Source organism: Corylus avellana, chromosome ca8 (genome assembly GCF_901000735.1).
Source record: "Corylus avellana chromosome ca8, CavTom2PMs-1.0".
NCBI classification, from domain to species: Eukaryota; Viridiplantae; Streptophyta; class Magnoliopsida; order Fagales; family Betulaceae; genus Corylus; species Corylus avellana.
This window is the reverse complement of record NC_081548.1, coordinates 8,610,739-8,637,309: the sequence shown is the minus strand read 5'-3', so window position 1 is coordinate 8,637,309 and position 26,571 is coordinate 8,610,739. Positions and strand designations below refer to the sequence as shown.

General features: G+C 36.4%; 1 protein-coding gene across 2 annotated transcripts; it reads right to left on the bottom strand.

Moving 5' to 3' along the window:
- Window positions 1–159: 159 nt before the first annotated feature.
- Window positions 160–22,739, bottom strand: LOC132190087 (uncharacterized). 2 transcript variants are annotated; one of them, XM_059604967.1, is made up of 22 exons: window positions 22,483–22,739; window positions 21,351–22,070; window positions 20,845–21,266; window positions 19,928–20,582; window positions 19,057–19,143; window positions 16,469–16,515; window positions 15,831–15,940; window positions 15,580–15,680; window positions 15,296–15,388; window positions 13,928–14,011; window positions 13,595–13,678; window positions 10,741–10,809; window positions 9,831–9,890; window positions 5,211–5,282; window positions 4,834–4,941; window positions 4,645–4,721; window positions 4,110–4,193; window positions 3,836–3,944; window positions 3,631–3,720; window positions 2,671–2,736; window positions 2,495–2,590; window positions 160–743 (listed from the first exon to the last, which is right to left on the bottom strand). In XM_059604967.1, the coding sequence occupies exons 1-22, from the start codon at window positions 22,615–22,617 to the stop codon at window positions 621–623; spliced, it is 3,492 nt and encodes a 1,163-aa protein (XP_059460950.1). In that variant the 5' UTR covers window positions 22,618–22,739; the 3' UTR covers window positions 160–620. The 2 variants fall into 2 exon arrangements, with proteins under 2 accessions (XP_059460950.1, XP_059460951.1); XM_059604968.1 differs by having other exon boundaries at window positions 20,845–21,263.
- Window positions 22,740–26,571: the final 3,832 nt, after the last annotated feature.

The window sequence follows — 26,571 nt, the reverse complement described above, 5'->3', positions numbered from 1 at the left end:
AAAGACCTATGATAAATGTGTTCCATATAAAATTTCAGGATCAGAGAAAAGATGCTATTAAAGAGAAAAACAAATAGATGAAGCACATCATTGCTCCTGGATCTGGATCTGATGATTTTCCCATATTCCAAATAAATGACAGTTGCATATTCTCAATCATCTCTATAATTTCACAAGTTGTACGTATATCAATAAACAGTCAAGCACAGACCAATTCTAACTAGTTAAAAAAGACACACACACACAAATATCATGAGAAGAATTCTATTAAAGTCAACTGTTCATAAAATTTAACAATCGCAGGCCTCATATAACTTTTATATAGCCATTATAATAAGCATTGTATGACTGATCAAAAATTGGCCTTGCATAACTGAGAAATGGCACCAAAAAGATGTACAATAAATGACATAATCTACAACAAAATTGACTACTGTCGCGTATGCATATGCGTATGCGTATGCCGCTCTTGATGTGCGAAAGAATCTCCAGATGCCGGAAATTGATGCTCTTCCTTTGATCAAGTCTTGTGATGAAAGGGATAAGTTGCCACCATTTAGCATTCATATAAAGTAGTTAGCCATCAAAGAACTTGCACTCTCTACTACTATTTACCAAGGCTACATGGCTTCAATAGCTTCTTCAAGCTTCGGTTTGTTCTTAGGTCGGCCACATCTTTTTACATCTTTACCCGACAAGAGCTCCAATGCTTTCTCAAGGGTGATGTCATTTGGCTTCAGATTCTGCAAACATTTTCGAACACAATCCATTATATTGAAAATGGAAATCAACTTGTGTAAGCCTTGACCTAAAGTTTTCAGTTTTAAGCTCATAATAAGAAGATATAAACAAACAAAAAGACACTCTGTACATGAGGAAAAAAAACACCCTCAGTACATGGTACCCCTGTTTCTGTCAGCAAGCTAAATATGTAATTAACTCATTTTACTCGGTGCAATTAGGAAGAGAGAGAGAGCAGAGCAGATGAACATTAAATTGAGCTTATAAATAGAAACAACCCATCTAACAAGCTACAATGCAATATCAACCTAACTTGAGCAGAATCGACAAATTAAATAGCAGTAAAATTCACTTACTATTAAACATAGCTTGCAATTTCACTACGTCTGTTACAACACTACAACATTTTGCTGCCAAGCAAATTGTGCAAACGGTGTTCATATACATGAAAGATTCAGCAAATTATTCCCCAGCTTGGGTGCATCAGTTCCTTCTCCCAGTACACTTTGTCATCTGACCCTGTTGGTGGCTACATTGGCCCCGATACAACTAATATCTAGTCCAGTGCATATTACAAAGTAGGGTCTTTCTACCAAAAAGTCATCTCTATAATTGTTTTATTTGTATATGTTATACATGTACCTGCTATAACAAAATGTTTTTCTATATAGATGCCATCTATCTATCCTGTTGCTGCTGCTCCTCTCGTTATCCACATAACTTGGCCTACATTAAAAGGATCTATGCCCACAAATGTGGGCACAGAGGAGGATAAAGGGAGAATGGGGCGCCCCTGTTGTTTCATAATCATTTGAGCATAACTCGTACCAATCTGTTGAATTAGTTACAGCAAGGAGCAATGCTAGAAGTTGTCCTAATATTTTTTAAGCATTATTCCAAGGCACCAAATGCGGGCCTGTCACCAGAATATCAAGGTTGAAGTAGAAAATGCACCAAAAAGATAATAGATCAACATTCTAGAGAGAGTATTTTGAAAAGCATGTCTAACCACTTCTAAAGAGTACGGACCGTACATTTTGTTATTAAGGCTCATATGTCCTCTCATAAATTAACTAAGAAATTTATTGAATCCACACCATAGACATGTATATCAACGGGAAGGCTCATAGTAAGCCATATGATGGACTCCTTTCTGCAACAAGTTCTAGAACTTTTTTCTTTCGTTCTAGGTAATTTTCCATGTATCTGGTCAACTAAAGAGTTCCATCCACTGATATGACTGGGCTCTAATGCATATAAACAGCCATGTAAAGTTTACTACGTTACTAAGTATAACCATGACATTCAAACACAAATAGACCAACCATATCGTAAGTAACAAGTTTTTGAATAAAGTGATGCAATTGTAAGCTAAACAAAAATAGATTCAATAGATAATGTCTCACTTGTAAGTTAACAAAATTTTGCTCACTTTGTCAAGCTTTTATCTGATTTCTAAATTATCCAGATCCAAGATGTAAACTTTTGTTTCTCATCTTAACCAAATTTGCCAAATGCCTTGACATAATTTTATGCAGGGTATGATTTTTTCAATGCTAGATCCACCTTTCACAATTCAGATATATACATTGGAGCCTTAGATCATGTCATCTCCAATAACCATAACATAAACTAGTAACAATCCTTTTAACTACATGGAGACAGAAATTGAGAAGGAGATACTAAACTTATTAAACAGTTTTGCCTAATCCCTAAGACATAACAGCAAAATGCTAAACAAATATAAGTATACCTTGGGAACTGGAGCATTTGTACGGCGATGTTTAATCGAAAATCCAAGCTTTGCAAGCTTTAATATCACCGGTTGGCCATCCTTAGGATGGTTTCCCTGAGAAGAAGTTGAAACGAATTAGTCCGGCAATAAGAAATAAATGAAACAAAACTCAACTTAGAGAATGAAAAGTATACCAACGGCAAAGGGTAGCGCAGTAGCTCAAGAGCATCTTCAAGGGTAATAGAGTCCACATCCTTTATCTGAAAAGAACAACTTTTAGCCTTTTTCGAACTTTAAAGTTTATAAAATCCATTTAAAAGTTTGGATTACGTGTACTGCACAGGGAAAACTGGGGAAACAAAAAGGACAAAAGCAGTGGTATTGGATACCAAAAACAGCTAATTAAGAGGACCATTAACACTCAGTTTTACCATGGTTGAGACCATTTAATTAAAGTTGGGAGCTGAACAACAGATTCATAGAAAAGAACCTACTGACAAAATCAGGCAAAGAAAGCAAGGTCACTGAAGTGGGTATTGAATGTATACAACTACGGTGAAGCTGACATTGAATCCTTACGTGTGTGTGCTGTGTGTATATATATATATGCCTAATGGAATTCTCCAGAACGTAAAGGATTCTGAAAAAAAAAAAAAAAAAAAAGTAACAACCATATGAATATGGGTAGAAGTGGAAAGAAAGGGGAGACGGAGATGAATAAAAGGAAAAATGTGGCTTTAAGAGGGAAAATTAGTTGAACAAGGGCAATGGACCACCAAAAATTCGATGTGGATGGACCAGGAAGGCAATGTCTATTAAACAGCATGCAAATCATCCCAGGAGGGAATGACAAGTTGCAGTAATTGTATTCCCCCTAGTAATTATTCAGATTACAATAGCAAACAAAGAGCAGCCATAATAAATACAATAAGCATTTATTAACAAGATATATGATATTTGTCACACGACATGACAAGAGGAACACGTGGTACCCATAACTGAAGGGGATAATGATAATTGCTTTAAACATGAAAGATGCAATGATAACATCTCTAGGATCAATATCAACGCAAAATATTGTAAAAAATAAATAAAAAATTAAAAAAGAGAGGAATTTTGGTCCTGACATGTTGACAAAAGATGATGTTACATACATGGGAAGCAGAGGCTCTTTTAGGCAAGTATCCCTTCCTGTCTTCACCAAGCTGTACATAGATTCCATAAGGACCATTCTTTAAAAGAACCTGAAAGAAGAGAACTTATAGTCAATTTAAAGGAGAACCGAAACAATGCACCAAAACAAAATTAAACGTCCACTGATCACATTCAACAAGTCCAAGACCAATATTTAATGCAAACCTTTTCAGTGGAACCTGGATTAATGCCCAGCAGTTTTGGCTCCTCTACACTGTTGCTTTGAGAGTTGACTTCTTCATCATCGTCACCATATAATGTCTTGGCAATATACCTGCTCATAGCAACCAAATGAAGGATAGTTAATCAATAAGGAAACTTGGCAGTCACTACTAAGACACCCTTTAACACCAGCATGGATTTCAGCGAAGAATATATATCAAGCAGAACCTTTATGCATAAAACACAAAGAACTTTCACCATGCTGTTTCATACTCACTTGCACTTTGGGTGTTGATCACATCCTATAAAATAGCCAGAACCAAACCTACTTACTTTGAAAATCAAAGTGCCCTCCATACAACTGAAACATGTCCAGATGAAGATTACAGTAAGGCAATAACGGTTGAAGATATTAAAAACAAATATCTGTAAGCAGATTATAAAACAAACTATTAAAGCATCATATTAGATTCAAGATGAACTGCAATAACAACCATAACAGCAAAAAGTTTATGAAATCGTATTAGTGAACTATAACATCAGCATGGAAAAAAATTCCAACTGTTGCATCCATGTATCAAGTTGTATAATCCTTTGTTGTCTTTGGACAAATGACATCTCCTCCCCCCATAAACAAAGGGTGGAGAGTGAGGTCAGAGATTCAATCTGACATGAGTTTGTGAGTTGTATTTGCCTAAAAAAGACAATAAAGGATTACTCACTTCAAATAGAAGTCACTTCTCCATTCAATTACTGTACATTTCAATTTGCAATTACAACATAGAAAAGGAAGCATGCAGCCAGATACATACCTTGGACATGTCCTGCTTTTGTCAGGAAGAGAATCAAATAAGAAATCCCCAAATTTTTTCTCTAACATTTTCTCCACCTGCAAATATCATAGAACCTTAGTCATTGAAAGCTCCGGAACTTTAGGCAAACTTATAACTATCATGAGGACAAAGCACTCATATCCTTACACCAAAGAAAGCAATTTGTACCTGATGAATATGGACACTAGTAGCACACTCACAGTATGAGCTGAATCGTGTCCAATAATCTTTGAGAAGGCCTTTCCATTCGGTTAATCCAGCAGAAACATTATCAAGCTGAAGCAATTGTTAAAGAAATCAATACCAAAAGAACAGAAAAGTGGATCATGGTTGACAAGTTATTCAATTCTGAATAAGTTTATGTGATACAGGATAAGGTATAAGGCAAGTGCATCAAATAACTAATGATTGCACATACATAATATCACTTTGCAAAGGAGACTAGTATGTTGGAAAATTCACGTAGCAACATCAGCTAAATAACCAAACTAAAGAAGGTAATGACCACAAACAATATATGCAACCAAAAAGTTAAATTGAACTACCTCAGTCTCCATATCAGCAGTAAAACTGTAATCTGTGACCTCAGAAAAATGGTGACAAAGAAATGCCGACACCTAGATATAATCAAACGAAAACAGATTATTGACAAGGAGAGGAAATCAAAAATCTTCCAATAGTAATTCAAGAAGACAGTAATTAGTAAGGGTTACTATAAATAGGAACTGTTGATCAAGATGGCAACAAAAGAAACAAATCCAGAACAGGCGCTCCAAAAGAATAAAAAGCAAGATACACTTCTTAATTTCTTGTGGATATGTAGACTAATGATTGTCTTTCAATAATGACAAATGAGATGCAAGTATGGAAGTATGAAAGGGACTACATAAAGTTTTCACGGCAGCAAGATAGCCGGAAGCACTTGGGAATCTACATCATGTGCTTCAAGCCCCATTAAACTAACTAGGGATTGATATGGTTTGGAATTTTGTGGGCACAAACCAGACCTCCCCCAAGAGACAGGTGTGGGAAGTTATTGAACAGATCATGAGTAGATGCCAGTCATTGGAAAAAAGCCTAAACACTTAGGGATTAGGCCAGGAGTAGTTGAAAAGAAGTAACAACATTTTTTTTAATAAGTAATCAAAATATTATTAAAAGTGAAAGGCGTAACCCAGGTACTCAGAAAGTATACAAGAAAAACACATAACTAGAAGAAGAAAAGAGAATAAGGAAACCATAAAAACGTAAGCTCTCAGTCCTAAAAACAAGTATACAAAGCTCTTGGTCATAAGAAGAAAAGAGAACAAGTATACAAAGTATTAAAAAATAAGGACATAAGCTCCGCCAACGTCCTCTCGCGGTCCTAAAAACATCTATCATTGCGTTCCCTCCAAAAATACCACAAGACATTATTTTCCACGCAGCAACACTCTGAATGCTACCACCAGTCCACCAACAAACATACAAATCAGCTACTCTTTTAGGCATAAACCAAGAAAGCCCAAAATGACTGAAAAACACGCTCAATAATGCACAAGGTACCTCACAATGGAGAAAAAGATGGTCCACATGCTCCCCACTACTTTTTCTATATACAGGTATTCAAAATATCATTAAAAGTGCAACCCAGGTATACAGGAAGTATATAAGAGAAACGCCTAAATGAGAGTAGAAAGAAGTATACAAAATCATTAAAATTAATCACCAAAAGAGCTAAAACGCAACTGACTAAGTAAAAAGAGAATAAAAGTTTCAAATACAACACCAATCAACCACAATGACATGCATCTTCCTAAGATTGTCCATGGTAAAAATCTTTCCTATGGCCACCTACCAAGCAAAAAAAGGCGTTCTCAATGAAACCTAGGTTTGCCAAATACTCTTCCAAGGAAAAGGAATGTCACTGAAGGACATTGTAGAAGGACCTAACAATGAACAACAATAAAAAGAGGGGGTCCACCATAACTTGTCTTCACCTTCCCCATCTTAGTCTAACCGAGTATAAAAAATTAAAAAAAGAGGCAAAGACATCCACCTCCCAATGATGAGCCGCTCTAGCAAAGCCTATATTCTACAAATTGGAACCGCTAGAAAGCTCCAAGTGAGCCTCTACGGAAGCATCCTTAATGCAAGTAATACCAAATAAATATGGTAAAGCCTCCCCAAGGGCCTTGTTCCCACAACACAAATCATGCCAAAAACTAATCTTGGCACCATCTCCTACCTCAAATCTGGTGTGACTTGCAAACGACCCCAACTTTGCCTGATATTTTTCTATAACCTCACCCCATACAACCCAAGTGGTTCATTAGAACACCACCCACCATACAAACTGCCAAATTTAGAGCTAACTATAACTCTCCACCATGCCTCTCTCTCATGCCCAACACCAAAACCATTTCCCTAAAAGGGTACAATTAAACATCAGCAAGTTCCAAACCCGAACAAACCTTGGACCAACTTACTAAGTGAAATTTGAACTTTTCTCCGATCTCGCTCCATAAGAAATCTCGACAAAGCTTTTCTATGTCATTAGCAACACCCACAAGGAGAGGAAAGAGGGACAAGAAATACGTTGGTAAATTGAAAAGTGTGCTCTTAATGAGGGAAATCCTACCACCTAAGGCAAGTACATTTTTTTCCAACTAGTCAACCGATACTCTATCTTTTCAATAATCCCATCCCAAATATACTTGGCATTATAGGAGGCCTCCAACATAAGACCAAGCTACTTCAAATGAAAAGAAGAAACATCACTGCCCAAAATTCCCCCCAACCCATCCACATTCTTCACATTACCCCTAGAACCAATTCTGACTTAGCAAGATTTATCTTCAAAGCATAAAAATAAAGCACGCAGAAAGCAAAGATGATCAAGCTTAGCCCCACAAAAAACAAAAGGGTCATCCACAAACAAAAGATGTGAGATGTTAACCACACCAGAGTGCCTAGACCCCACGAAAAATCCTAAGAGAAGGCCCCCATTAAGATTGGCAGAAAGCATTCTATTTAAAGCCTCCATTACAATAACAAAGAGAAATAGCGATAAAGGATCACATTGTCTCAAACCATGGGAGCTACTAAAGAAATTGAGTCCACCAAAATGGAAAAACGCACTGAAGAAATACAATGTGCTATCCAAGAGTGTCATTTCTCCCCAAAACCGCACCTCCTCAACAAGTAGGAAATCTCAATTGACATGATCATATCCCTTCTGAATGTCTAGTTTGCAAAGTACCCCTAGCTCACCATATATGATTATACTATCCAAACATTCGTTTGCAATGAGAAAGGAATCAAGGATTTGCCTTCCTCAAACAAAGCATCCTAATATTTCGAAATAATCTTCTCCACAACCCTTCCCAACCTATTGGCAAGAATTTAGGAAATAATCTTATAAACCCCACTCACAAGACTCACAAGGTGTTCCAAGGAGGTAGGGGGACCCTATGGAGTGGGAGTGCGGAAATGTATTAGGAAGGGGTGGGATGATTTTGCGCATCATGTCATTATGAGGTAGGTGATGGTTCTAAAGTTTTGTTTTGGCATGATGTGTGGTGTGAGGAACTACCATTGAAGATCCTTTTTCCAGTGTTGTTCACTATTGCTGGTGGTAAGGATGAGTGGGTGGCAGAGAATATGCAGTTTCAAAATGGTATTATTTCATTCGAATGTGTCGTTTATTCGCCCTGTGCATGATTGGGAAGTGGGCGTGGTCTCTCAATTCTTTGAGTTATTATACTCCCAAAAAGTTAGGTATGGATGTGAGGATACAATTTATTGGGTTCCATCGAAAAAGGAAGACATTTGCAGTGAAGTCTTACTATCAAGTATTGTCTACTTGCCCATGGAGGAGTATTTGGAAAGTTAAGGCTACCCTGAGAGTGGCTTTCTTTGTGTGGGCAGCGGCTCTAGGGAAAATATTAACATTGGATAACTTACGTAAGAGGAATATTATAGTGCTTGAGTGGTGTTGTATGTGTAAGCATTGTGGAGAATCGATCAACTATTTATTCCTGCATTGTGAGGTTGCAACAGAGATATGGAGTCCACTTCTACAGCCTTTTGGTGTTGATTGGGTTATGCCTCAAAGGGTGAGTGAGTGTTTGGGAAGTTGGTGGAGACAGTTGGGCAACCGTCTTGCATTGCACATATGGCAGATGGTTCCATTGTGTGTGATGTGGTGTATTTGGCAATAGCGGAATGCTCGAAGTTTTGACGACCATGACAATGGCTTGCCCGATTTGAAGAAGTTGGTGTTTAACTACACACGCCTACAAATCTCCATATACACACTTATAAGAAGTAACAAGTCGTGTTGAACAATACCAAGAAGTAGTAGATCAAAGCTATTTTTTGTTATGCTATTGCTAAGATCTCCCTGTTTGGCAATATTGACGCAAAGAGCAGCCCTAAACCAAACAGAGACCTATCCCTCACCCAACCAGTTGTCCTCTCTAAAGTGTGAATGATCCATATAATTTATCTCAACACTTCAATTGGACCAGACCAACAAAGCTTCAAGTTTTTCATAAGAGGAATCAGATTGTCCTGTTTGCTGATAAGGACAGCTTCCATACTTTAGGCAGCACCTCGTCTTTTTAGGGGAAACTGCTTCTAGAGGAATGTTGTTATTAACTTTCTGAAACACCAAACCCAACAACTTCTTTCCTCTCTTTTGAATTTGTACCCGAAGTGCAGAGTTTAAGTCTGAAAAAACCGGAAGATCACTTTCATCCCATATAAGTTACTTTGTCAACTTCTTTTTAGCAATCTCATAAACTAAGGTTTACAACTATTCCAATTCACTAAAGAAAAGGAAAATATAAAATCAAGGAATCTCGAAATTTGAATATTTAGAATCCTGAGATTACCATGACTATCAAAGTATAATGATAAGAACAGCCTCAATAGAACTTTTTTGGATAGGTAGGTATGAACTGAAATCAGACCTGCATCTATGACACCACTGACAAACTCAAATCATTTAGATATAGTATTTCTCAATTCGATGCATCCCAGGTAAAATTAGTCTTTTTAGACAAATGACACTAGTATTAAACTGTTCTAGTGATAAAAGCTAAGGTTTAGCATTTTAATCTCCATCAGATGGTTGAAAGAATAACATAATAAAGGCATTCAGTGGCAACTCCAGAACATACCATGCGACCACGAAATTCTGGATGCAATACACGACTTTTCATAGTCACGTAGTTTCTATCCTGTGACACAGATAAATTAGAAATAGAGATATTGTAAGTCAAAAGACAACAAAAAAATGAGAAAAATTACAAATGAGACTGGTAAGTTTTCCACAAATTGCAGACAACAAGCACATGTTCATAAATTTGCAGCCTTACAAAAATGTCAACAGTTAATGAAAGCATAATACGATAAATACTAGAAATATATTCATTACGCAATAGCTTTGCGCACATTTTGAAAGAATGACTACTATCTTGTACTTGCAAATGACCCTTTCACTCACAAAATGGTGAAGAAGTGAAAAGTGGAGCAAATAAAGATTCCTCCCTAAATATTGAAATAATCGTACGCAGTATTTCATAAGCATATTTTGTAAAGTATAAATTCAAATGATGCATTTCTAGTTAATAGAAAAAATATTAACAAAAAAAAAAAAAAAAACTTCGTGAAAAATGAAAAGGAAAATAAAAAGGTCAGGAGGCCCTTGGAAATGACAAAAATTTGCTACAAACTGATTTGTAGCTAATTCATACAAACTCATCTAATAAAGTGACATGTGTCCCTTAACATGTGAGAAGTACATGTTTTTTTAATAACATGTACTTCTCACATATTTTTTTACTAGTTATGGGACATATGTCACTTTATTAGATGGGTTTGTATGAATTAACTACAAACTAGTTTGTAGCAAATTTCTATCCCCTTGGAAAGGAGTGTCACCCACTAGAGCCCAATATAGAAGGGCACAATAACGGTACACAACCCAAGAACATATGCAAATACATACCGATTTGACACTTCAACTACATTATACACTTGTAAGAAGAATAAATTTAAAAATCTGACCATTTGCACGAAACTACTTACCTTTAATACTTTCAGGATGCTTGCATATGTCGAAGGTCTTCCAATGCCAAGCTCCTCTAGCTTCTTAACCTACAAATTTCAAGATAGCAAAGGTTAGAGAGCAAAGATGAAAGCCAACCCTCCCCAAACACACCCACCCACCCACCTTGTTACTTCGACACACAGAAAAAGCTGTGTGTATCAGTGGGCCAGTTTGCATTCAAGCTAATAAATCATCACATTTCATAAGTACACCTTTTGGCAGCGTAAATCAGCAAAACCAACAATAAGGCTGTTGTGAAGCTTAATTATACATGAAATGTCTTTCAAATATTTCAAAAAATACAAATAGATCTATTACATAGACAAGACCATCACTGTTTCCAAGGGTGAGTTTGCATAAGGCTGCAAATGACTCAAAGCCATGAAAGTTAAAAGTTGTTTTGAGGTTGGCTCAGTAAGAATGTATCTTCATTCAAGCCTGGCTTGAACTTGAGATTATCCATCTGGCTTCAGTTCTATCGCAGACCCAATATGATACAAGCCACTTACGGTTTAGATGATTCCATGGAATAGATTTTAAAGTTAAAACCAACTGTAACAAGTACAGAAAGGCCTATTGCAGAAAATCACGAAATTGACATCATCGTGTACAAAATGGGTAACCATTGATGCATGTAAGTAAAATTGTTTTTTTTTTTTTAAACCGTGTCCTTTCTGAAGACACAAACCAGTTAATCATCAAAAACCAATCAAAGTGAAAGTTTTCAAGAACCTTAGTATTGCTCATGCTCAGCTCATTTAAGAAAACGGCACTAAAACTGTGCTCAAGCTACCCTCAAGATTCAATAAGATAGAGACGCCCATAAAACTGTAATCACCAGGGTAGATGGGTTAAAAAAAAAAAACAAAAAGATAATAAAAAAGCAAAGACATGATACAGAACTTTTGTAAACATTGAAGAAAAAGCAACGCCCATTTAATCAAAAGACACCGTTTGTGTCTCCTCTATCAATTAGTTTTAGTGATTTCCTTGTTCGTTTTGCCCCTTCTAGCTAGGTGGCTCTTTTTGTATACTCTCAGTGTACCTTACGCCTTTTATGAGATTGTTTCATTACTTATCAAGAAAAAAAAACATAACTGTATTAACTTACCTAACATAACTTAAGACACATTCCTTTTATTGAATTATAATATGAATCAATTCATAAAAATTAAATAAAAACATAACACCAAAGTAAAACCTAAATAAAAATTATATCTTCTGTGTAGGCTACAGATCAAAGTACAAAATAGATCTAGTTTGCCCCTACAAACTAGATCTACAAACTACAAACTAGATCAAAGTAAAACATAGTTTGCTTAGGTTGCTAAGTGAAGTGTGTTGAATTCTTGAAGCTAAGGAACGAGGTAAGTAGATATAATCATACCTTTTCTTACAATTGTTTTCAAGGTATAGGCTATAATGTTAGCCTTTATTTGGTAGCCCCTTTTATGTATCTAATGTGTTTGATAAGGGTTTTAAATGTAAATGATTTTATGTGCGTGCTTCTGCCATGCAAAGATGTTACAATTATGTTGTGATGCTTGATGAAACTAAATGAAAAAAAAAAAAAAGGGGAAAACAATGCTGCAAGAAAAGGTTTAAATTGTTTCCTTGGCCATGTCAAATGATGTGCAATGGTACTGGAGCTAATGAGCAGGGCAGCCATCTTGTATGGTCTGCCGGGAATGGCTCACTTGAGTGCACCATCATTTATCATATAATGTTCATATCCTAAACGCAGCTCCACCTATGGCCATGGGAGCTGAGTCGGGATCCTTGTAATTGCCATCCCTTACACACATGGCGTAATTGTGTGTTGGCCATTCAAGAAACTAAGGGAAAAATAATATTTATGATATGTGTGAATGTGTTTACTTGTACTTTTTGGATGTTTTGAAAAATACTTATCAAAAAACTTTTTGGATTTTTGTTTTATAAGTAATCAAACAATTTTATTAAAAGCATAAGGCGCCCCTAACTACACAAGAAGTATATAGAAGGAAACACCTAACTAGAAGAACAAGCACCCCAAAACACCAAGGCAAGAACAATTCACCCGCACAAACGGCTCACTGCTCCACCACCCTAACGTCCCACATAAACATTGAAGCCCCACAAGAAGACACCCCCCCAAAAACTGCACACAATACTAAAAGATATGACCCTTGCCTTGACCACGACCTGAACACTCGCCTCTGACATCATAATTGATGGAGCACTCCAAATTTCTTAGCTCCCTATTGCCTCTAAAACCAAGATTAGAGAGAGAAGCCAATTCCTTGAGACAATGTTCCTCTTCAATAGTTGTCAAAATAGCCAGAGTCTGCTCCTCTTCAATAACTTTTTGGATGTTTTGAAAAAGAAAATTGTTTCCAACTCCCTTTACTGTATGATGTATCGTTTTACTAAGTATTCAACTCGGCCTTTGTTTTTATATTTTAAAACAACCCAGATGATGTCATGGATGGTTCTACAGGCCAAGGAAAATTAAAGTCAGAAGCCTTCCTCTAGAAGAGGATTTGAACAAGTGCATGTAACACATTAGTTTGTCTTTGTTCCAACATGATTTCCATGTTGACCAACGGTTTAGAGGTTAAGTTTTATGGAATGAGTTTTAACATCAGTAGTAAAATGGTTCAAGCTTTTATTTGTTATGAGATGTTTGCTTCGCTTTGATTTTTCAGTTTATAGAATTTTTATATCCTCGTGTTTCTTATTTAAGCATGCATAATATCGCCTTGCTATGGGAAGGGAATGTTACATTCATAGGGTAAAAAAAAATATTGTAATAAAATGTTATTGCTATAAATAATGGTGCTGATAATGTACCAATGCTCCCTCAGAGTAGCGCGCTGAAGGCTGGGTATAATGCTGCTTGAGTTCCACTTTACCAAGATACAATGGATCTCCTCGCTACAAAATAAATAAGTTAATAAAGCACACCCCAGAGAACATGTATATATAACTATTAACATCTGAATAAATTCAAGACAGACTTTGATACAAAACCATAGAAAAGTCAAACAATGGCCAGGTGATCCAACAAAATTTGTGGCGTGCCTCATCAAAAGCTATAAAATGTTTAATTACAAGAAGATTCTTTCCTATAGAGAAAGATGCTTTCTTTCATGTAAACAAGAAATATTATATGAAAATAACTACCTTCAATAATTCAAGAATCCCAAAAGCCTCTTTGCGATCATCCTGTTTATTTTCTTTACTCCGGATTGCTTCAGTTTCCACATCCTACAAAAATAAAAGAGTAGACAAAGTGCCAATTTAAAAATGAAGCATTACTAAATCACATGCAAGTCAACCAAATAAGACAGAAAGGTGATGCAACTTTCAGATCAAGAAGAAGAAATGACAGCTAAAAGAGACAAGATAGCAATAAAAAGTTAATATCAGCCTCTTATTATACAGATTAATCAGGATTAGCCAATAAAAACTCATGCAAACATACATACCCTCAGACGTGTCAAAGTCCCAATCAAAGGCATACACCACTGGAAAAGATGGGGAAAGAAACAATTCTCACAATAACAGAATTTAAAATTACAACTTAAGAACAATGAGCACAATCAGTCTTGAATTGCTCAAGAATTTCCAATTGTATGAATTACACATAATTATATCAAATGGAAGAGTGGCATGGCAGCGCAACTCAACACAGGTGGACTCCAACAAAAGACTCAAAAGTAAACAATCCATTGTTAGGACCAATAGAGAAACACAGTGGCAGCAGAAGACTAGTCTTCAAACCTAGGCCAACTGGATCTGAGTAGGAACAGGGATATTGCAGGACATTATCTGTTAGGAAGTCCCTCATAATCTTCAAACAGATCCTTTCCTTTTCCGTTTCAGGATGCCTGAGCTCCTTTGAGTTATAATCAACATGAAATATCGCTTCAGTTGTACATTTTTTTGTCAATTAGCACTCACAGACACTTGTGCGCAAATATATATGTAGTATTCATTTGTGTCCACTAGCCCAAGTCATGCAGAAATAAATCTCAATTCTAGGATTTCATCATCCTAATTTCACCTACTGGGAAAACATGAAAATATAAAAAGCGATTACTGCAGATAATTAATGCAACATTCAATGCTAGATGCATCATATGAATATCTGCACAAACAAGAGTTATAACCTTAATTGATAAACTTCAGAATATAAAGTGTAGCCGGTCATTTTCCTTGTCCTTCCTTCTGTTTCTTAATCTTCTTAACGTTATTTGTCATTTCTTAATTATAAAAAGAAATATTAATTTCATAATATAGACAGCAATACAAAATGGACAAATCTTACAAGGTCCATTCATAAAACAAAGAGAAAAAAGAATAAAATGTTTCTACACAGGTACTATGACCCACTAATGTGCAACTGTCAAAAAGTAACCAAAAAGGGCAAATCACTTTAATGGAATCAACTAGTAGGACATAATATGATAGATTATACCAATACACATTTACACCATTGTAGGAATATTACCATGCAGACCATCCTCAAGATGGTACTATAGCCCATACCTCAAAAACTGCTTGATATCCAAGAAAATCAACTCTTGAGGATGCAGATCGCAAAACAATGGACTCATCAGCATTTGCAGCATCTAGTTGCATCTGGTTTGATTAAAAGAGAAATGTTAGGCAGCAGATGATTGTAACTGCATAATAATTAGAAAAGGATAAACAAGACATAATTGAAAACAAACAAGGCCAGTCAGAGATAATGCAATTCAAGAAAATCTAGCTTAACTCACTTTAATGAGGGAAAGAATGTGTATACTTCAAAAAGAAATCTACATTCTAACCTGCTCTATGGTAAGAGGTTCCATTTGGCATGCCACTGTCCGAGACCAAATAAGAGTGTATAACTTCAAGGAATCTTCATCAAGTACTCCAACAAGCATTGCTGAAAGCCAATGAGAGAAAATTCTACAGTTAAGTGGCTGTAGAAGTCCATCAGAAGGTAACATTAAAAACATTAAATTTTCATTATATGATTCGGATTAAAAACCAATAAGATAAAGTTAACATAAAGCCTGAATATCTATTTATTTACATGGTAACCTCCGAATATCAGTGGGTCTAATTGCTTCATGGGCCTCTTGAGCATTCTTCACCTTCTTAAAATATTTGCGTACATTTCCTGATGCATACTGTTCTCCGTACCTACATAAAGTATGTTTTTCATATTAAATGAAGGAAAAACAAGAGATTTCACTGCATAAGGAAAAATAATTTCAGCATAAAATAGCAGCATAAGAGGAAAAGGGAAGGGGAGCAGGTCAAGCCAATATTAATAAGATGACATTTTTGTGCCTTGATAAAAATGAAATTGCCATTCTTTCCACAAAGTTTATTTCTTCCCAACAATAAGCAACATTTAACTGCACTGCCATCACGTACCATCATTAGCAAGCTTGGCTTTTCAATGATTGTAAACCAGCATGGCCTTTCAATAATAGTAAACATTTCCCACCAGTTCCAGACCATGACAATGTAATTTTGTAAGCCATAAACGTGTAAAACATCCAGATTAACGACATCCATAGCATAGTATAATTGTGCCATTATAGAACAAGTAAATATTTTCGGTTGCACATGTGCATCAACAAGCCTATGCAGCATATAAACTAAAATGAAAAATATCCCAAAAAAAAAAAAAAAGATGTAAATGGGGGGAACTATATAAGTCACCTGTCAGCGACCATTGAGCGTATGTCCCTAACAGTTTCATCAGACAACTGATAGAGAAAATAAAAGGCATCTTGTTAGATATCACAAAAGGATCATCTTCACAACAGAATTTGACAATATTAGCCAAACATGGAGCTCTATTGAGCACATGCAGCCATATAAAAAATAGGAAAAAGTATACATACCCCCCTCAAACTACCACTTTATTGTCAATGTCCCCACAATGACAAAAATACCATTCGTAAAAAAAAAAAAAAAAAAAAAACTTAAAATTATAACAAAAAACTAAAATTAAAAAACAAAAACAAAAAATGAAAAACCAAGGGGATCATTTCAAATTTTTTTTTTTTTTTTTTTTTTTAACTTCACTTAGCTCTCCTGAATTGTCATCACTTTGCAATGTCCCTCATAAAATTCAATTTCTCTCAATTTAGTATATCTATCTTTCAATTGTATGCAACATTACCCCTCTGTTAACTTTTCCCAAAATACTCCCATTTGTTTTAGGGGAAAAAAAAATTCTTTTTTGATAAGTAATGTTATATATATATATCAAAAAAGCACAATGTGCCTCTAGGTACACAAAGAGTATACAAAGGAAAACCCGCGTTAACCCACAAAAAACCAAAGCCAAAAAAGAACCCTAGACCCCAAAAGAAACCTAAAAAAGCCCTGAAACCCAACACCCATAACAGCCCTAATCTCCCAAGGCAAGCCTAAACCACCCTACCTTTGACCCTACTAGAGCCACATCTATTAGCCTCAAAATTAATGGAGCATTCCAAATTTTTGAACTTCCTCTTCCCCTTAGAATTTGAAACATAAACCCCCTCTACACGATACCAATCCTCTTCAATGACTGAAAAAAGATTCAAAAGTCTTTTCTCGTCACCCTCAAAAGTCAATCCCAAAGTGGGAGTGCATTCCATCGCGTCGAGCACCCCCTCAGAATATCCCTCCAACCCCACCACCGGAGTGTCCGCCACAACCTTGGCCAGCATCTTCTTATTCTTATTCAGCTGCTTACCTATATTCTTCTTCACTCTCCGAGAAAAAAAAAAAAAAAATTGCAAAGATTAAGTATTTGCAAAAATAACCATGCCTCAATCTTTGCAAAAAAAATTAAATATTTTTTCTAAAAAAAAAGGGGTATCTTGAAATTTATTGGGATTTAACGGAAAATCCTAATGGAGGGAGGACATTGAAAAAAATTAAAAGTTCAACACACTAAATTGAGAGGTTTTAAGCTTTAGGGGGGAACATTGCAAAAGGGGCGAGTAAAGTTTGCCCTTTGATTTTTTTTAAACAATTAATTTTGGTTTTTCAAAAAAAAAAATCTTCTTCATAATCTTTCGTTTTTTTTGAATTTATAAGAATATTTTTGTCTTATTAAAATTTTGATATAGTCATTTTTGTCTTTTGTTGGCCTTGGGGAACATTGACATTGTTTTGGTAGTTTAACGAGAGAACATTGACACAATTAGTAGTTTGAGGGGAACATGGCAATGGGATAGTTTGAAGAAGTTATATGTACTTTTCCTTAAAAAATAAATAGTGTAGCGCATCAAGTCGACACGACCATATTAAGAAACTAATATCAATTCAAATATTATATAGAATAATAAAGCAGTTATAATTAATGAGGAAATAGATGTAAAGCCAATTCTCATATCTACATCACTAGTCAAAGTGGTAACTTTCTTCTACTATCAAAACAGAAGTAAATGATTTTGCAATTTCGTTTTAGAACAATTAGTCAATCACTTAAAAACATTTAAGTCCTCATTACTTTCATAGGGGAAAAAGATAAAGAATCAATTGTCTCACATACATTTTCTAAAGTAGGTTCACATAGACCCCCCTCCTCAACCATCTAAATTTACAACACCCACTACCATCAATAGATTTGTGATTTTCAAAGTACCTTTGTTTTGTAGAAAATAAAAGAAAGGGCTCTACAAAAAGAAAGAGAGTATATATAAACAGGGAGGCAAGCAGTTCTTAAAAGAACTAACAGAGATATTCCAAGGAAAAAGAGAAGGCACAACAAGCACCCTCTAAGGAAAAATCAAGGTGGATAGAGATGGCCTCCACAAAGTTTTGCTGTCTTTCCTGCTTTTTTCGCCAGAAAATTTGCCTCACGACTCCAATCCATTAAATTAAGCTAAAACCAAAGCCACATTCCACAAATCCTTAAGAAAGTTGCTAATAATACTAGTTATAAATTAAAACCTCTTTCTTACTCACACTATGGCAGTACATGTTAACTTGCATTGAAAAAAAAAAACCATTGACCATCACAAAAAAAAAAATTTTGATAAGTAATGTAATGCATATCAAAGAGCGCAGAGAGGCGCAACCCTACAAAATATATATTTACATATATACATTTATAGGGCTGCAGTTACAGAAGCTTCAAATAAAATAAAACAAAAACAAAACAAAACAAAACAAAACAAAACAAAATCAAAATCAAAATTAATAAAGATTTGCGAATTCAGCCACCAATGGGCATTGGCAAGTAATGAAACACTAAACTAAGTAACCAGACAATACACAAACATCCATGCAGCCAAAGTGATACCTACGTGTAGTCCATCTGTTCTGGTGTATGTTATTAGACCTGCTGCCTTACCATCAGATAATTGAACCCCCTCATAAAGTTTCTGTGCAAGCTGCATTCATATGATAAAGTAAGTCAGAGGATCAGTAATATGCCTTCTCATGAAATATTGTTACTTATCACCAACAGATGTGAACGCTCGAGCAATATTGTCCTCATATGTTCACTACTATTCTTCTAATTTAGCTACTAGCTTAACCTTACTACCTTATAGTAACTTATTAACTTGCAACTATAAGCTTTAAACTGCTTGTTTTAGCTTTTTGTTCTACTAATATTTTACCATATCATTTTGGCATAAAATAAGGGTTCTAGTGGCACAAAACAAACTATGTTAGAAGCCTTGAAACCAGAGCATCTTCATTCCTATATAATTGATATAAAATGTTAGAAGTAAGAATCCACAGCTAATCATGTCCTCCAATTAGCTCAATGCTTTTGAAGTAGCATTTTAAACGAAGGTGTTTACCCCAGGATTCCTCTGAGTTGCTTTAACCAGTATGTAACTGATTCGATTATGGAAGTACAAAATAACCAGTAGTTTAGTTGGCACATACTAGGTCTATACTTCTATGGATGGGAGTTTATGAAGAAATCTAAGGTAGTCCACTTTAACCCATTACTTTAATGCATGAATGCAATATTTTCTTAACATATTCTCTCCTCTATAACCTTATCGTATGGAAATTAGATTATATTCCATTATAAAAATTAAAAGAATTAAAACACAAATAATTAGTAATCCAAGTATAATAATTTGAAAAATATAATAGTGAACATTTTATATACAAATATGTAATATGGAAATGGAAAAGATATACTGAATTTTCCCAAACCTTCATTATATATGCTGCAGTAAAATGTAATTTATTTGCAGCATCCTGCTGAAGTGTGGATGTTATATATGGTGTAGGAGGGTTTTTCCGCATTTTGTATCTTTTAGAGGAGACCACTTGAAATTTTGCAGAATTAATCCTCTCTTCAATATCCTTTGCCTCTTTAAAAGAACTGATTGATAACTGACTTAACTTTTTGTAATCATAATGGCTCAAGTGTGCTGGGAAAGAAAAGTCATTCACTAAAGAACCAGGTCCATTTTTGTTCATCTGCAGCTCAATACTCCAATACTCTTGAGGTTTAAATTCATCAATTTCCATTTCCCTGTCACATATAAGAGAGAGTGCAGCAGACTGAACCCGCCCAGCTGACTGGCAACCTGGCAGCTTCCTCCATAATAACGGTGAAATGTTAAATCCAATCAAATAATCAAGAGCACGCCGTGCAAGATAAGCATGAACCAAGTTTGCATCAATTTCTCTTGGAGATTGAAGAGCACTTTTAATGGATGCTTCGGTTATTTCATGAAAGACCACCCTTGCTATGCCAATATCTTCACGTAAAGAATCCTGTTGCTGCAACATCTCAATGATGTGCCAGGCAATAGCCTCTCCTTCACGATCGGGATCTGATGCAAGGATAAGATTTTCTGCTCTGAGGAACAAGACAGCAAGTTTAAGAAAATTCAGAAACAGAAAAATGAGACTATATATATATATATATAACAGAAAGAGCCAAAATAAAAGGCACCTATTATGAAAATGACCACCAAAAGACACTTCTCCACAAATTTAAGAATTAAACCTTAAGATGATGTATAACAATAGATAAATATTCCAGTGTATTTCTATAGTCTCATAAACACTTGCTGCTCTAGGTTAGTTTGAAGTGATTGAAGGGGATAGTGAAACCATACCCACTTAGAGCAACTTTGATGCTCTGCAGATGAGTCCATGCAGCAGATGGAACCTCCCACACCATGCTAAAATCATCATCAGGTCGCACAGATCCTGATCTTGCAGCCAAGTCTCTTACATGACCATAGCTAGGCAAGACTTCATACATATCACCAAGGTAGCCCTGAATAACCTTAGCTTTTGTAACTGACTCCACCACCACAACAGACTTCCCACTGGGCGGATATAGCTGTTTCAGCATCCTTTGCCCCTGACGCATCATTTTGCCTATATTTTGTGGATTCTGTTGCGTTGGTGACTCATTAGCCGCTTTGGAAGATTTCCCCTTTCTACCAGGGTTCCCACTTTTCTTATTGGACTGGGGTTTTGTTGAAGCAGAACTATCAAGCACTTCCACACTTGTGTTCCCAACTGAATTCTTCTGGAAAATGGAAGAGTTACTTAAAATATTGCAATAAAATAAAGGACTTAACCTTGATGGTTCTACAAATTAGTAGTTGCTAACCTCTGAAGCCTGTGAGAACTCCGTGCCCTTTTTGCTAGAACTGGACCTCTTTGCCTGAGAAGAGCTTTCAGGCCCTTTTGCTACAACCGCTTCTTCTGAAGCACTACCAGCAGATTGCCGTATCTTGCTTTTCTTGCTTCCTGACTGCTGCTTCTGTTGTCTATGAATTTTAGAGTTTTGATTATCATTTTTAACAGGAGAAGTTGAAATTGATGATCCCAGCTTCACATCCTCCTTCCCATCTCCAGCAAGTTGTTCCCTGGTCGTCAGCGTGTCAACATCTTTAGAGGCTGAAAAATCAGAATTTGCAGCTCTGTTTTTGCTGTGAGCAGCCAATGTTTTTGCCTTATTAAACGCTTGGAAGCCCAAGGCACGTCCACCACCTTCTTTGCCTCTAAGACCAACATTTTCATGTCTATTTGTTAAACTCAAGTCTTGAGAAAAAAACCTCCTATTAGCTGAACTCCTTCTAATACCACTGTTTAGAGATCCATAAATTACAGTATTCGCAGGTGCCATATCGTTAAGGCACCCAAGTCTTAAGTGGAAAGCACGCCGAGAACCAAGAGGGCTTCTCAAAATATGAGAATCTTTTCCAGCCTTCCCATGGTTATCAAACTTAAGCTGATAACATTTTCTGTATCTATTCCCATTACCAATGCCAAATGGAGAACATGGCAAATGCACACTTGGGTTCTCCTGAAGCCCCCTGTACTGCAACTGTAAAACAAACCACGCAGCAATAACTATTTGCAGCATCAGACATAACGGCATTGCATTTACACATAAAAATCAGGGAAATCCGTACATAAATTCAAGCAGCCTTTGGTTTCCGATAAGCAATACTAGAAACTCGTCAAAACTCGAGAAATTTTGCAAAACTTGTTCTTTTCCTTCATTTCCCAGAAATTTCCCAGAAATGAAATGAACCATTTTTTTTCTAAAAAATTAAACGGAATAAATATTGAATTCCATATCCTTCTAATAGAACATATATTCGTTATATACAATCAAACAAGAAACATAATCTTTTACTATCCAGGCTGTTCTTTTTCAATTTTCTTTTTTCTTTCAGTTTCTCAGAAACCAAATGAAATGGTAATACAAAGAGCGAAGGGAGAGAGAGGGCGACCTTGGACATGAAGGAGTTGAACCGAAGAGATGAAGGAGTTGAAGGTTTTGAGAAAATGGAGCAAGAGACAGTATTCGCACTGCTGAGCAATAGCGAGCTTCTTCGTAGTTGAATCATCGCCAATAACGCTTTCATTCGCTTACCATGTTCGCTCTTCTATCCGCGTTGCTTTTGCTTCGATTGTGTGTGTGAGAGAGAACGAAAGAGAAACAGAGAGACTGGTATAGGGCGAGGGATTTTGGATGAGGGTTTATGAGCGAGGGTTTTGGGCTTGTGCTAATGTTGGGCAGATAGTAATTTCCTATGCTTAATGCAATATCGGATTTTTTAATCAATTTTACTTGTATATTTTTCCAATTAATTATTTAGAGTCTCTATTCCAATTAATTGACACCAACTTACAAAAAAATATATATATTAATTAATTAATTAATTGGCACTTAAATCCAAGATTCGTAATTTTCTATTATCATCGGGTAATTAACAACCATCAATAAATAAAATAAAAGTGAAGCCTCCTTAATTATCATCGGTTTTGCAATTACACCTAAAAAAAAAAAAAAAACTCTCAATTTATTATATCAATCTTTTAATTTTTTTTCAATTTCACCCATTTATTATGGTTTTACATTCCTAATTTTGGGAATAAACGCATTTAACTAATGGTTTTAGCAAAACCAGTCCTCTCTATGGTTTTATGCTCTACGGAAAACTTTGTGGTGAGGGTTTAGAGCCTGTTTGGGATTGCGTTTGAGAGTCCTAAAAGTACTTTTAACACTCAAAAAGCCCGTTTGAAGAAAAAATACTCGTTTGGTAAAAAAATTAAAAGCACTTCTAAGTGTCTAAAAAGCCTAAAAATAGCCAAAACGCACTTTTAGCAAAAACTTAAAAATGAAGCTTTTGCCCAAAAACTCTTTTTGACTTAAAAGTTCTATATCTCAAACGCAATCTCAAACAGGCTCTTAATCTCTTAATGCTTGGTGGGTAAGGAGGAGTGGGAGAGGTCTTCCAGCAACTCTACAATGGGAGATGGCAAAGGAGCTAGAAAGACTTTTTAGCAAAATATCCCTTACAAGCGAGGGAAAAACTGGGATCAACATATTTGATGGAGAGGTTGAAGATGCCAGGGAAAAAGGAGCAAAGTGTTTGATAGGCAAGATCTGGATGGAGAAATCAATCAATAAGGAGGCGTTCAAATCTATCCTCTTTAGGATTTGGCATACGGTGGGAAGGGTGGTTTTCAAGGAGTTACAAGAAAACCTATAGCTGTTTGAATTTTCGGACGGGGAGGACAAAAAAAGAGTTATGGAGGGACGACCTTGGTCCTTTGACCATCACATGATGGTTCTCAATGAGTTTGATGGGAAAACTCTGCCATCCCAGATGAAGTTTGATCAGTCTCCCATCAGGATACAGGTGCATGATATGCCACTGCTGTGCATGACCAAGGCTGTGGGAGTCAAGATTGGAGAATCTTTGGGAGTATTAGAAGACGAGAATATTGCAGGTGATGGGGCAGGTTGGGGGAGATGTTTACAGATCCAGGTTGTAATTGATTTATCAAAACCTTTGGAGTGTGGAAGAGCATTACATCTTGGCGGAGAATCACATTGAGTTAGTTTTAAATACAAAAAGCTTCCTCTTTTTTGTTTCCAATGTGGGCAAATAATCCATGAATAAAGGGGTTGTCTGGCAAGGTCTAACTTGAGGGCTAGTATGGAGGATGGTGACAAACAGTGGGGGACCTGGCTTCGGGTGGAGCTACCAAGGAGAGGCAGAGCAAGGAGAGGAGAAAGGGAGGGCGGCTCTCCATTCTCGGCGGAGGAGTCTGACTATGGAGGCGGCAGGTACCGAGAAACCGATGCTGAGAGAGGTAGCAGCGAGAAATCTGAAAACCCTAGTAGGGGTAAGAAATATTTTCCTAGAGGAGGGCGTGCTGCTCAGCGTCGTGGAAATCTAGAGGAGGATCTGGTGGGAGTGGAAATTTGCTTAAGGAAACCACGTTGCATGACATAAATATGGGCATTAAAGGAACAAAGGCTGAAAAAGGAAAGGCACTAGCTGGGGTAGGGGCACTTAAAATTGTAGACGTGGAGGATAATTTTTCAAAGGAACCAGCAATGATGGGATAATCAATTTCAGCCACATTAGTGCCATTGCATGGGGTAATTCCTACAGCTCCTAAGCACATTGAAATGAGCTATGGGGACAAGGAGATGGAGTGCATGGATTTCATTTTTGGGCTCGGGGAGCACGTTAGTGATACAGGGGCACAAAAGAGCAGTAATAAGCAAAAGAAAAATCAGCAGAGCAGGGAAGGGTAGTGGTATCAATGTGTGACTTGGAAGAGGAAAGCACAAAACATTATCGAGAGCAGTGAAATGCCCTGCACTATGGAACATCTACGGGATAAGAGAAAGAAGCAGACAGTAGAGGAGGGGGTTGATAAGAAGCGGAGAAAGGAAATTACTTAAGGGTTTGTCCCGGAGGTAGAGTTGGCGGCGGTTGGTTTACAGCCCCACCAACAGCAATGAAACTCATAAGTTGGAACTGCCGGAGGCTTGGAAATTCCCGTGCAGTTCGAGACCTTTGCCAATTGGAGAAGGAAAAGAGACCCAACTGTTTGTTTATTATGGAAACAAAGAGTCGACAAAAGAGGATGGAAGGGATTCGGGTGAAGCTAGGGTATGAAGGACTATTTGTGGTTGATCCGGTGGGGCGTAGTGGAGGGTTAGCTTTGCTTTGGAAGGACGCAGGGGAGATAGAATTCAGAATTTCACACGTCGGCATATTAATGCCGTAGTAAAGGTCCCTGGCCGAAATGAAGGTCACCCAGACTAGACAAAACAGCATGAATCGTGGAAGTTACTTAATCACCTGAGACTTTATACCCCTGACGCGTGGCTCTGTATAGGGGATTTCAATGACATAGTGGACCAGACAGAATAATCAAGAGCAGCATTGAGAAGAGAAAGTCAGATAGACCAATTCGGCACGGCACTTGAAGATTGCAGCCTAAGTGACTTAGGATTCACGGGGTCTAAATATACATGGAACAACTGTCGTCGTGATGAGAGTTTCACAAGGAGAGACTGTATCGTGCAGTGGCTAATAAAAGCGAGGTGTGAATTGAACAAAAGGAAGGAGGTCTTTGTCCTGGAAGCCCGATCCTCAGACCATAAGCCATTGATGCTTTACATCGAGCAGGAGGGGGAAGTTCGAAAACAGTTCCGTAAGTCTTTCAAGTTTTATATTTGTTTTAATAGAGTTTTGGTAATGATCACATGTGGACGGTGATACGATATTTACCACTTACAAGAGTTTGTGCATAATATGAGGGCTTCATCCAACAGTCAATGACCAATCAGATGTGGATCCAAGGGCTAGATTTGCTTAATGAGGTATAGTTTATTTAACAATACCCACACGGTATGAAAATAACCCACCGCTTCACATTTAAATTTCAAAAGATGGATTGCATTTGCGTGGTTTCGGGAAAAAACTTTCTTGAAAGTTGAGTTATCATTTACCAAAAAAGCTCGGCTTGACAATGAAGACAGTGCTGCGGTTTCCAATGTAGAGCATAGTATTGTGCATGGTAATCCAACGGACAAGAGTAATTGTTTTTTTTTTGCTAATAGTCAATGAACCTGGTTAGGTGATCCAAGGGTCACTAAAGTGGAGTGGAACCGGATCAACGGTCAATACTTTTAAATAGTATAAAACACAATTTTAATAAATAAAAAAAAATCAGTCAATTAACTGTTAACTCTGATATTTTCATAAAAATAGTATAAAACACAATAATAATTATTTATTACACTAAATAAAATAGTCTAAAGCACATATTTTATTGTCATAACATTAAAATTGAATGATAATATCTATAATATTACCCATCATTTTATACGAAATGAATAATCTTCAATTCAAATGAAATAAAGACGATCCTATTCCCCTTGTGTAGCATTGGTTTATTTTGATTTTTTTTTTTTTTTTTTAACAAACAGATGAAACTACAGCAAGAATTTTTCTTTTTTTTTTTTCTTTGGTTTTTAGCCCCAAAAAAATTAAATAATGGAATCAACC